This window comes from Benincasa hispida, chromosome 4 (genome assembly GCF_009727055.1).
Source record: "Benincasa hispida cultivar B227 chromosome 4, ASM972705v1, whole genome shotgun sequence".
Taxonomy (NCBI): Eukaryota; Viridiplantae; Streptophyta; class Magnoliopsida; order Cucurbitales; family Cucurbitaceae; genus Benincasa; species Benincasa hispida.
This window is the reverse complement of record NC_052352.1, coordinates 19,405,183-19,419,214: the sequence shown is the minus strand read 5'-3', so window position 1 is coordinate 19,419,214 and position 14,032 is coordinate 19,405,183. Positions and strand designations below refer to the sequence as shown.

At 34.3% G+C, this 14,032-nt stretch overlaps 2 protein-coding genes across 2 annotated transcripts; both read left to right on the top strand.

Moving 5' to 3' along the window:
- Positions 1–732: 732 nt before the first annotated feature.
- On the top strand, positions 733–1,856 carry LOC120076781 (blue copper protein-like). Its single transcript, XM_039030690.1, has 2 exons — positions 733–904; positions 1,209–1,856. The coding sequence occupies exons 1-2, from the start codon at positions 733–735 to the stop codon at positions 1,676–1,678; spliced, it is 642 nt and encodes a 213-aa protein (XP_038886618.1). The 3' UTR covers positions 1,679–1,856.
- A 1,340-nt stretch (positions 1,857–3,196) lies between these two features.
- On the top strand, positions 3,197–3,583 carry LOC120076119. The gene has a single exon (XM_039029896.1). The coding sequence runs from the start codon at positions 3,197–3,199 to the stop codon at positions 3,581–3,583; it is 387 nt and encodes a 128-aa protein (XP_038885824.1).
- Positions 3,584–14,032: the final 10,449 nt, after the last annotated feature.

Genomic DNA, 14,032 nt, shown 5'->3' with positions numbered 1-14,032 from the left:
TAAGCCATTAGTAATTATCAACGTAAGCATAGTTTTGTATACAAAATGTATGTACCATAGACCAAAAGATTAAATGTTCAAATTTTTCTTACCTCACAAATTGTTGAACTAAAAAAGTAGTAAATTTAATATTCTTTCGATATGCTTCGTGTCCATGTAATTGTCATTTTGATAACTTTAAATATGCCAATACTATATTGAGGTATTATTTTACATGACTTTTTTTTCTTTTGCTACAAAAGAAAATTTTAAGAACAACATGAGTATGAAATAAAACAATATATACTCCAATGACGTGATATATATATATATATATATATTCTAGGAAGATTCTTGGGACAGCATAGGCTCAAATAACTCAGTTTAGTTAAACTAATCCGGACATAATGACTCCACGTTTTAAGGTGCCTTTTAGTTAAGTTGGTGTGTTAGGAATTTGGTTGTGACCCAACTGCTTAATTTTACCAAAAACCCTTCAAGAGTGGACCTAGCTACTACTCCCTTTTTGGGACTCCCATCATGTTTTCCACCAATTTGGTGAACCGTTTTTATTTGTTTAAACCATAAAACGAATCAAAATATATAGTTTAATACCACATCAAAGGAATCTACATGATTGAACAACAACTCTAATTGGCCCAAGATTTCACCCACTCCCACTTCTTCTATCTTATAAATACCAATAAATATCCTCCATCCCCTTTCATCAACTTCAAATAAAAAACAAGAGCAATGGCCTACTCCTTCAAAGCTGCATTTTTTGTCTTAGCCGCCATTGCCATTTCTATGGCTATCCCAAGCTTTGCTGCTGTTTACACTGTCGGAGACACCGCCGGTTGGTCCACTGGTGTCGATTACAACTCCTGGACTTCCGGAAAGACCTTCGTCGTAGGCGACATACTGAGTTAGTTCCATACGTTGTCTTTTCGAGAAATATAATTATAACAGAAGAAAATACTTAAGTGCATCCTATACTACACCTGTCTTTGAAGTATTTTCACTAAATTATCAAATCATAACTTCTCACCTAATAAATTATTTCTATTCTTTTGAAATATTTTAATTTATTTTTATGTATATGATGAGAGTGTGATGCATAAATATACGAAAGTATTGCTTTTAGGATCAATTGAAGTTTAAAATTTACATATGTATTGCTAAGATGGCATGGAGTTTAACCATCTTTTTTCTATGTTTTTTATGGACAGTGTTCAATTATGGAGGTGGGCACACAGTGGATGAAGTGAGTGGAAGTGACTATAATTCTTGTACGGCCGGAAATTCCATTAGTAGTGATAGCTCTGGCGCTACAGCCATAACTCTCAAGAAGCCTGGGACTCATTACTTCATATGTGGTGCATTAGGTCACTGTAGCAACGGCATGAAGCTCGCTGTCACGGCTGCCGACGCTGGAGGTCCCTCCCCTACAACCCCAGCTCTAGCTCCTACTGGAGATGGAGCTCCGCCATCCACAGCACCTGCTTCTCTTGGAGGCGTTGCTCCAACGGCAATGCCATCGTTTGATTCTACTCCCAAAGATACCGACTCCTCGTTGCTGAACTCTCCAACGACGTCCAAGGTGCCGGTGGAAGCATCTTCTGCGACTGGTGTCTCTGCGTTTACGGCGGTGGTTAGCACTTGGGCTGCCGCTGCAGCCGCCTTGTTTGTTGCGTTTTAGAATGCTCCCTCCATGTGTGGTCAGGCGGGAGGCAGTGCCTTTTGTGAAAATTCATTTTCTTCTGTTTTTCCTCAAGCAAAATATATTTTGTTGTAACTGAAGTTTGAGATTAGCAGTCTCTTTAATCTTTGAAGTTTCAAAATCAACACTTTAGATCAATGATTATTAAGTACCATCTATCTAACCTACAGATTGAAGTGTTCAAAACATCCATACTAAAGTGTTCATTATGAGACTAAAATATGCCTAGCCCCTTTTTCTTTTTATTGTATTTGTTTTCCTAGGATTTATTTCCTATCATTTGGATATAGTTTCCTGATTTCTTTTTCGCTTGTTAACTTAAACAACTTGTGGATTATTTTTGAGAAGGTGTACCTTGATGTTCCTGTTTTTTTTCTTTTATCTTTTAAATATTCCAATCATACATTCTACCGTGAAATTATATTATAATTTTATTGTTCGAATGGAACAAGATTATTTTATCAACTTCAAATTGAATTTTACATGTATATATGTGTATATATATATATAAAGTTCTTAAGTTTGACATCTCAATTGAGTCCTAAAAATTTGAAAACAAAAATGTGTAATTGAATTGTTGAATAAAAAGTCATAAAAAAGAAAAGATATGACTTCTTTAGGTTACAAATAACTGCAATACTAAAAAAATAGGGAAAAACACATGAATGGTCTCTAGGTTTTTTTGTCTAGTTTCTATTTAGCCCCAAAGTTTCAAAATGTTACACATTTAGTCCTTAAATTTTGAGTTTGGTTTCAATTTAGTCTCTAAGTTTTAAGATGTTACAATTTTACCTTTGACATCTGTCATTTGAGTTTTGTTTCAATTTGATCCCAATATTTCAAGATTTACACTTTTAATTTCGAATATTCACTAACTACTCATTTTCTGTTATTAGTATTAATTTATATTATTAAATTAAAAATCATTAAAAGTATTATAATTAATTAAGTTTCACTTTTTTTTTTATCACTTTTAAAATTAAATTCAAAATTTTACTTCATAATTATTATTGATTAATTAATAGAAATCGGTGTAAATGATTGAAAATGAGTATTTAATAAAAAATTGAGGTTAAAAATGTAAAATCTCGAAACTTATGAACTAATTGAAACAAAAATTAAATCTCAATTGTAAAATTATAACATTTTAAAACTTAGTAACTAAATTGAAACAAAATTCAAAATTTAAGGACCAAATGTGTAGCATTCGGAAACTTAGGGATCACATAGAAACTACACCAAAAACCTAGGGACCAAAAAAATATTTTTTCCAAAAAAAAAAAAAAAAACTAACCAACATCCAAAATATAGATTTTCTAACTTAATTCAACTCACCTCTCACCAAAACACATTTTTTAACTTCACATACAATTATTATCAACTTAACTCGCACATCAAACACCGCCAAAGTGACCAAGTTCCTATTTAATAATTATGCCTAAGAAATAAGCTAAACTATAAAATAACTAAGATTTTCACTCTATACATATAGTACCTATGAAAGGTGTCCTGAGGTTTAGAAGGAAGGGGAAGCTAAGTCCAAGTTTTGTAGGGCCATTTGAGATTTTGGAGCGAATTGGCCTTGTGGCTTATTGGTTTCCTTTGCCACTATCCGTCTCTGCAGTTCACAATATTTTTCATGTCTCTATGCCGAGGAAGTATGTGACAGATTCATCTCATGTGGTAGATTTCGACCCTTTGCATCTAAATGAAAACCTAAGTTATAGAAAGAAGCCTATCCAAATTCTAGCTCGAGAAGTGAAGATTCTGCATAATCGTGAGGTAGCATTGGTAAAAGTTTTATGGCCTGAGGAAGCAACTTGGGAGCGGGAGGACGATATGAGAACACAGTACCTAGAGCTGATTAGTTCGGTTTTAATTTAGATTTTGTTTGAAAAAGATTTGAGTTTTTGGAATGTAAGTGTACGAGCTAGGAAGAAAGGATACTATGTATATATACTTTTGTTTCCAGTCGACTGGACCGATGACGACTAGACCGATTGGCGACTAGACCGATTGGCGACTGGACCGACTTTTGTTTCCAGGATGTAAGTGTATGAGCCAGGAAGAAAGGATACATTTCCAGTCGTCATCGGTCCAGTCGCGAGCTGCACACCCTCTCGGCAATCCAGCCGTGCCTCAGCTCACTATTCGACGTGTCTCCAGCCGTTCACCGTCTGATTTTTGTCGACGGCTCCAGTCACTCCTACAGCCACCCTCATCGAACGAGTCCACTAGCGGCACATCCTATTTTTTCAACATCTCCGTTCGCCGAAATCTTGAATTTTGGGGTGAGATTTAAGGTTTATTTGGCTTTTCTTGAATGAGTTTTTAAAATGCCCATTTGGGTTGGTTTAATTTGAGTTACCCAGTATGTTTGAAAGGTTGAAGGAAGTTTTGGAACTATAAGCATGCTATCCCGAGGAAGTTTTGGTAGATTTTTTGTAAGTTTTAAGGCGTTGCGACTTGTGAAGTTTGGGAATAATTGTTGTAAATTAAATTTTAATATTTGGTTCTTGTTTGTGTTTGGGTTGGAGTACTTGGTGGAATTTTGTAGTGGTTTGGAGTAAACCCCGTGTTGGATAGGTGGATTAAGTTTTTGGTACTGTATGTATTCAAATTGGGCCTTAAAGTTGAAGTTAAGGTTATTTATGCTTTATGTTTAGGTGCCTTGATTCAAGATTTTCAAAGCCGAGAGGGAGGTTTAATTACTTGATATTTTGGCTTAATATCAAGTAAGTTACCTATTGTCGGTTTGCCTTCAAACCCAAGTATGTGTTAAGTATTGGTTCCTATGTTGGCTTGGTATATTATTACATGCTCGATTGGTTGGTTGAAATTTTAGAAGCTTATGTTTATGCCATGGAATTTTGATATTATGTATTGTTGCAGTGTTTGTCGGATGAATTGTGAGACTATTCTGAAACATAAGTATGCCTATGTTAGACTGATAGTGACTGTTAGCAGTTTTATCGAGTTATGTACATCGCATGTGGTGAGCCTCCGGGTTCACACCTTCTGCCTATGTACGGTGCTCCTTTGGGACCATCAGTTATGTTTACACTTGTGTCCCTCTAGGGTCACTACCTATCAACATGCTTATGCCTATGATGCGTTTTGTGTACTTGAGTCCTAATAGGAAGGATAATATTTCACCTAGTGGACCTAGTAGTGGGTCACTTTCTGGGTATATTTATATTATCATTTTTTCTCTATGTTTTACAGATAAAGATGCTCAATTTGTTTTAAATTAGAGTCAGGGATACCCTAAACGGAGTTTTTTAGGATTTTTTTATTTGAGCTTTATTTAATGAAATAAAAATTTTAACTTTTTTTTTAAAAGTTTTTCTATGAGAAATCTAATGTCAAGTATATGCATGCATATAGTAGCGTCTTAGAAGTATGATAGAAAGTCGGGTAGACACATTTTCTCTTTAAAGTTGCCAAAATTCACAGCAGTAGATTCATCATAATCAACAATCTCTTTCTCTATTTTATAATCATTATGCTTCAAGGACAAAACTGCCCTCTCAGAACCAGACTCCTTTTGAGCACTAACATCCTCATTTACAAAAATAGATGTAACAACATTTGATAAGACATTGAGAGGATGATAAACCATTTCAGAATTGTCAACATTTGTAATTTTCTGATTTCTAGGGTTAGAACAATTTTCTTCAAAATTATGAATAGTATCAACAAACTCGGTACTTAGACCAACTGAACTAATAGGACCATCTGTTTCAGTAACCCTAGCTTCTCTCTCAACAACCTTCTCATTAAGATCATCAGAAACATCTATCAACACATTTTCAATAGTATCGATAGTAGCAGAAGACTTTTCACACACATCAGAACCATTAACAGACTCAACATGCATTGTTTCAACATTTTCATCAACATTTTCAGTTACAACTTAGTAGTATTTGGATTCAAGAACTCAATTTTACGCTATAGAGAAGTAATGACAATACCTGGTCTAACCAAATCTTCCATTGTGTGGGTAAGAGATGTTTCCCCTTGTTTATTTTTTCCTTTTTAATTTAATATCCGAGTAGATCTTTTCCTCTTGATAAATGGGGAAGGAATGTCATTCCCAAGGAAAGTCTCAGCAAATTCTTGATTAAAAATAGGGTTTGAGCCTCCGACCCCGACGAAAACATCTTCTTTAGGAATTTCCAACAACTTTTGACGATTAGCTCTCTTCTTGTATCACACCATTTTCGGATCATCAATATAAATCCCTAGTCGAGTACTTACCATGTTGGGAAGTAGTTGTTTAGCAAAGACACGATCGCAGGGGAAGTTGAAAAGATCATGTGTGATTGAAATTGTAACTTCAAAACAAGTTTTCCTACCCCCAACATAACTGACAAGTAAAAACAATAATCATGGTGTCTCTGGGACTTGAACAAATGGCCCTACACTCTCACTGGCCCGAGAGGGGTTTTTATCTAATGGTTGGACTATAAATAGGTTGTTCATTAGAGAAGTAATGATACTTAAGGATACAGAGGTAATTCAGAGGTAAAACGATAATTTGACCTAGCTAGTATTACAAACACTCGTGAAGGACTAATTTGTTGTTGTTTGTCAATATCTGTGGACACAAAAATATATCTATAGTGAGAAGAATGCAATTGGTGAGTTTATAGTGGAGTGTACCACAGTTAACAAATATTGATTAACTTGGTTAATGAGTTTAGCCAATTAATCTCATGTCATTGGAGCTTCTGATCTAGAGGACCATTAGGTCCCACTGGTAGCTCATAAAGGGTATTGAAGTAATAAAAGTAATTTAAAATGTTCAAATTTACTGAGGGAAATAATATAATGTATGGTGATATATTATAATATAAAGTTTATATTTTAGTTCGACTTTATAATATAAATTTGTTTTGAATTCAATTCAAAAGTTAATTTATGGAAGAATTAAATATTTGAAGGAATTCAAATATTAAATTTAATATGAATAGAATTCATATTAAAACTATAGGTTAAAATTAATGTGCATTAGATACGCACTAAAACTATAGGTAATATGTGAGAAAACATAATTGAATATGATTCATTTATAAGGTTAAATTAAATATATGATATTTGATTTATTAATTAATTAATTAATTATTTAAATTTAATTTAATTAACTTTGATTTAATTAAATTTAATTAAATTAATTGAATTTAAACTATAGGTTATGAGAGAATGATGTATTAGAATATGGTTCTAATGCACATTTAATTAAATATGAGATGTTTAATTATTATTAATTAATTTGATTAATTAATAATGATTTGATTTATTTTAATAAATTAAATTTTGATTTAATTTATTTTTAAAATTAAATGTATTTATTTTTATTTTATTAAATAACTTAAATTTGATTTAATTTATTGGTTAAATAAATAATAAATTAAAAAAATTTTTGTTATAACAAACTCCGCAACGTGAGGAATTATATGGGAGCGGGAGATAGATTTCTCCCAACTTCGTCCTCTCTCTAGTAAGATCTCTTCAGAGTCGTCAACGATAGTAAGGGATTCTAAATTTTATTTTCTTTGTTAATTTATTATTAAAATCTAAAAATGGTCGGGATGTTTTTTTTGCTGCGCTTGGGATTTCAACCCATCATTAGATATTTAATTTGGTAATTAATTGGATAATTAATTGATTCTTTAATTTAATTTAATTTAATTTAACTAACTAAATTAAAAATATAGGTTATGTGAGTGATGTTCATTTAAATATAATTTAAATAAAATTATTAATTAAATTAGATTTAATTAATTATTAATTATTTTTAAATTAATTCAAAAAATTTATTATTTGATTTTATTAAATCAAATAAAGAACTCCCACGTAGAGGAGTTATCAGAAACGTGGGATAGCTCCCACGTTTTCTTCTCTCTCCACTGGTTGATATAACTTGCAAAAAATACAAAAAAAAGTTTTTTGATACAACGGTTTTTTCTTTACAGAATGGTTCTAAGTGAAATTCTCCCAAAACTTCTCTCTGAAAAATTCATAAAATTATGGTGATTTTCCTTTTCCTTCTTGAGATTGGTTCCCATCAACAAAAATGCATAATTACTCAAAGGAGAATTGTCATTTTTCCATTTGAGTCATCAACGAAATTAACTACTTTCTTTTCTCTATAGGATTAAATTCCTAATTTTTTTTAAAGTATGTTTAACCTGAATTTTACAATAGCTTGAGATTTCTAGGTCTCCGTGTTATTTTGTATTTTTCCTAGTGTATTGGTATTTTTGGAGTAAAAAAAATTACGAGTTGGGTCTTGGTTTATTTCCCCGTTTTTATCCCAACAATTGGTAGTAGAGCAACTCATATAACTAATTTAGAGTTTTCAAAATTTGCACTGGTGTAGTGGGTTGAATTGTGTTTTGGAATACGGTTTGTAAATGAATATCTACGGTATTATTTGGCCTTAGATTTACATGTTTTAATTTGATCAATTTGTAAAGGCCCCTACGATTTTGAGCATGTTTATCGAATCTTCTGTAAGTACGTGTCTAAAATTAGCATTATTGACGATGAAGTTCGAGACTAATTTTGGCCAAATCGGAAGAACAGTCACAAATCTGTCCAAATCCGTTTCTAAACATCGCAACGTTGCAATGTTGCTCCTCAGCATCACAACACTGACGCAATTTCATGAGGGTTAATGAAATGTGTCTGGTTCGGCTGCAATCCAGGATCGTCTGGTCTGATTCGAGTGGTTCAAGCTGGTTGGGTCCGATTTTGTGTTGGGTTCGCTTGGTTAGCAGTTTTGGGGCCTGGTTCGAAGTGGTTGGGGTTGGTCTAGTCTAGTTCTGGAGCGGCAGAAGCTGTTTTAGGATATTTTTTTCTAAATTAACGTAATTTATTGCTTTGTTTTATCCTAGGGGCCAAATTACTGGTTCATTTGTTGTTTAAATACTTTATGGATATCATTTAGATAAATCCTACCATAGGCTAAGCATATTCATGTATTTTAATATATTATAAGAGTTATAATGTATGATATTAATGCATGATATATGATTTCATGAATGATTTAATATATTTTATTATGTTAAATATATGAAATTGGAAAAGCATGATGCATGACATTACTTAGGTAAATATAAAGAGTTATATATATTAATGTCTTGTGTATGCTTGTTTGTTAATTAGTTATTAATGGTTTTATAATTAATTAGAATTTAATTGTTAATTAGTTAAACCATAGAAAGCATGATTAAGGGCTGATAATTAATTTTGTTATTGTTATAAAATTAATATTTAGTAACCCTCGACCTATAATAAAGAGTTGCATGCAAACTTAGGATTTTAGGGAATTAGAATTAATTTTAAAATGTTTAAAGTTAATTTAGACCTTAGATCAAATTATTTCTAACAAGATTAGAATTAAGTCCTATTTTTTAATAGATCTAAAATATGACTAAGTAGGACAAACAGGACTTTAGGTTATAAGAGAACTCTACCGATGAAGTTCTATCTAGGTTTGGTTGGGGGTATATAAAATGACGGTTTACGGAACACCTCTTACCTAGGAACTGACCCGGAACTTTAGTTGAATTAACCTTAGTTCTATTAGCATATAATATCACTAAGTTTATTAAATAGTTTAATTCACCTAGATCATTAGAGTAAAGACCTTATTATAAGAGTTATAATAGGCATAAACTTAGATAGATTCATTAGCTAGAATTTAACTAAGTATAATAAAATCCCAAAACCAGTAGAACATTTTTGTGGGAGACAAAAATGGTATGTATGATATATCAATTTGTAGTTCTCACGTCTCTAAGAGTTCACACCATGAGATCCATGCTTGTCTTCGTGTCGCCCTTGACGCAACCTCTCTTTGAAAAGTGTTTGCATGGGTCAATACCAAGATGAATAAGAAAAGTGTTCGTAGTAAGTAGAAGAAGGACGCGTGTCAACATATCCTATGGTCTCCTCCATTAGGTTGCACCATGAGATTCTTATGATCCGCCTGCGTGTCATCCTAAAACGACCACCCCTTCGGAGGGCCTTATCATAGGATTCGAAACAACAAACTTTAATAATGGATAGGATTTCTTATGTTAATCTTCAATAGTTGTCTTTCCTTACGGTAGCCTATGGGATCAAAAAATGGTGAGGTCATACTTATAGGACAAATTAAGCTAGTTAATTAATCCTTGACCGAAAAAAATGGTAGCTAAGAACTAGGGTAATTGCAATTGGTAGCATTTTTTGGAATAATAACCAAGTGTATATCATCATTTAAAAAAAATTACAAATATAGACAAATCTATTTGCGATAGACTTCTATCGTTGATAGACCCCGAAGTCTATATGTCGTTGATAGACTCTTTCTAGTGATATAGTCTATCATTGATAAACTATTTAAATTTGATCATATTTGCAATTCTTTTTTACATTATGTTATATCTGCTAATACTTTGGGTCTAATGTCTATATTTGCAACTGTCCCTAAGAAGTATAGGAACAAGAGTTATTCTGGTATTAACAATTAGCTAAGATTGTCTCAATTCAAGGGAAAGGTGGTTGATCCACTCGATGGTTGTTGCTCTAAACCTCTAACGTATCGTTGAAAAACTAAATCAATAGTTAAATTAGGGTTCTTTGATTGTTTGTTTTTGTTGAATTGATTAGATGTTTGTATTTTGTGTAATGGGTTAAGGAAAATATAACTGATACGGTCAATTGTTTATTATTTTTTTTAGCATGTCTTTCATAATTACTTCCTTACTAAAGAATAAAAACTTAACTGATGAAAACTATGCGACGTGGAAATCTAACTTGAATATGACTCTAGTTATAGATGATATGTGGTTCGTCTTAATGTAGGAGTGTCCTCCAATCCCTACTCGAAATGCATCCCAATCATAAGGGACACACATAACTATTGAACAAATGTCGTGGCAAGTCTGTCTAATGTTCTTACCAAGAAGCACGAGGCAATGATCACTGTAAATTAGATCATGGAGTCCCTCTAGGAGATGTTTGGACAACCGACCTTTTAGATTTGGCACGAGACCTATAAGTATGTTTATAACTTATAGATGGAGGAAGGCCAATTAGTGAGAGCACATATTCTTGACTAGATGATCCACTTCAATGTCGCTGAGATGAACGACCCAATTATCGAAGAGCAAAATCAGGTGTCCTTTATTTTAGAATCTCTTCCATAGAGTTTCCTCCAATTCGCAGCAATGCGGTTATGAATAAAATAGAGTACACCATAACTACCATCGCACGAGATCCTTGTAGCTTTGCCTGCCGCCCTTTGGTGTTATAGTAGTCTTGATAGCAAAGCCGCCTTCGGCCCTTCGCTTAGTAAACCTCTCTTCGAGCCTCTACAGAATTGCGCTCGCCCCAGTCCTTAGTAGTGTTGACAAAGGAGAACAGCCCCGCCGTGATAGATAGAGAGTTTACCGCCCTGCCTTTTATAGTCGCGACTGTTGTCATGGAAAAAGAGTTTGTTTTCTGTCAAAGAAGCATGCTTAACACAGCCTATAGCGTAAAGGCATTCGATCCGCGTCTAAACTAAATTAAGGGTAAGGGCCCGTACTCAATCTTCTATAGATACGCTATCCCTTCCGGCTATGGTATGGGGGAAGGGAAGTGAGATTTACATAATTTTTTGATATTTGATGAGCGGCCGGCCGTACTATACTATGATCGCTCGGGCGACATGGCCCCACGCGCTACACACAAGAATGAATTGTTATGCGGTCGGTAAACTCTTTTTGCAGGCAGCCTATCAAACAAATCAGATCACGTATTTTGGAATATGTCGTTCCGTCATGTACATGTCTTCGGTCTTTCATTTTGATGTTCCTGCTCGTGCCCGGAGAGAGAATGGGCACGACTCCCCCTCTCCCCGTTCTACCGTCCAAAACATGCCGGCCAGTGTGATCTGACTCATTATTAGAGATCAATTCCTGAACCTCCTTTTTCTGATATAATGAAATATGATCGATTTTTTTTGCTAGTGTGATTTTTTTGCTATGTGAAGAAAAAGAAAGAAAAGCACTTCCGGCTCAGGGATGTCCCCACCCAGAGTTTGCCCCACCCCCCCCCCCCTCCTCCCCAGGTATGTTTGCCATATATCGGGGTGGAAGATGGAATCAGGGCGGTGGGCTGCGGAGCCTGATGCAAGCCTTCCCCAGGTGAAATTCATATTTCAATAGAACCCAGGAGAGCTTTTGACTCAAGCGATTGTGCCTACCAGTCAAGACAGGAAGGTGGGACGCTATCCCGCCTCTTGACCGAAGCGCCAACCCACCTCACACTCCCCCCCTTCTCTAATGCGCATATTGAGACTGAGCTTGCTTGCATCTGATCTAAGCCTATCGCGCTTGCCCCCAACTTTCAATGTATGAGTTACAAATTTATCGGTCTTTTCTGAAAAGTAAGGGACCGGTAGAAGGAGAGCCAAATGTTGCCCATTACAAAAAGTTTCATAAGGGTTCATCCTCTGGACTAAGTATGTTCCCTCATCATCTCATTCTAAAAAGATCGAGAAAAAGAAATGAGGGAAGGGGAAGGCGTCTGCTGCTGGGAAAGGCAAGGGAAGGTGTTTCCTCTGCAATGTAGATGGTCACCAAAATTACAATTTCTCCAAGTACCTCGCTAAGAAGAAGGAATAAAAAAGGGTAAATATGATTTACTGGTTCAAGAAACTTGTTTAGTGGAAAATGATCATAATATCTGGATACTTGATTCAGGAGCCACTGATCATATTGTTCTTCTTTATAGGGAATTAATTCCTTCCATCATCTCAAGGAGGGTGAAATGACGCTCAAGGTTGGAATTGGAGACCCTATTTCAGCTCATGCAGTGGGAGCTACGAAGTTGTTTTTTGGAAATAGATATTTGATTTTAGAAAACTTATATAGAGTTCCTAAAATTAAAATGAACCTTGTAGTATTCAATTTCCTTTTCAATTAGTGAATCATTCATTGTGAAAAATGGTATACTTATTTGTTCGGTTAATTAGAAAACAATTTGTATGTGTTAAAACCAACTGAACCAAAAACATTGTTAAATCATGAGATGTTTAAAACTACTAACACTCAAAATAAAAAGCAAAGAATTTCTCCAAGTAACAATAATATCTATCTTTGGCATTTGAGATTAGGTCACATATATCTCGATAGGATTGAGAGATTGGTGAAGAATGGACTTCTAAGCAAGTTAGAAGATGATTTATTATCTCCATGTGAATCCTATCTTGAGGGAAAGACGACTAAAAGACCTTTGAGTAGAAAAGGTTATAAAGCCAAAGAGCCCTTAGAGCTCGTACATTCAGACCTTTATAGATGATTATTCGAAGTATGATTAGTTATACCTAATGGAACATAAGTGTGAAGCCCTTGAAAAGTTCAAAGGAATATAAGACTGAATTTGAAAACCTGTTAGGAAAAAAGATTAAAACACTTCGATCTGATAGAGGTGGAGAATACATGGATTTAAAGTTTTAGGACTATATGATAGAACATGGAATCCAATCTCAGCTCTCAGCACCTAATACACCTCAGCAGCACGATGTATTAGAAAGGAGAAATAGAATCTTGTTAGACATGGTTCATTCTATGATGAGCTATGCTCAATTGCCTAGCTCGTTTTGGGGGTATGCAATAGAGACTTCAATTCACATTTTGAACAATATTCCCTCGAAAAGTGTTTCAGAACCTTTCGAGTTATGAAGGGGGCGTAAACCTAGTTTGCGCTACTTTAGAATATGGAGTTGTCCTATATATGTGCTAGTAAGAAATCCTAAGAAATTTGAACGTCATTCAAGGTTATAACAATTTTTTGGTTACCCTAAAGAAACGAGAGGTGGTCTTTTCTACGACCCACAAGAAAACAAGGTGTTTATATTGATAAACACTACACTCTTAGAGGAAGACCACATGAAAGATCATAAACCACTGAGAAAATTAATATTAAATGAAGCTATTGATGAGTCAACGAGAGTTGTTGATAAAGCTAGTCTTCATCAAGAGTTAATGAAAAAGCTAGCATTTCAGGTCAGTCTCGTCCTTCTCAATCATTGAGAATACCTCGATGCAGTGGGAAGATTGTATCACAACCTAATCGTTACTTGGGTTTAACTAAAACTCAAGTTGTCATACTAGATGATGGCGTTGAAGATTTATTGTCATATAAGCAGGTAATGAATGATGTAGATAAGGACTAATGCCATGGACCATAAAATGGAATCTATGTACATCAATTCAGTATGGGAACTAGTAAATCTGCCTAAAAGGGTTAAAACCCATAGAGTATAAATGGATCTATAAGAGAAAAAGAGAT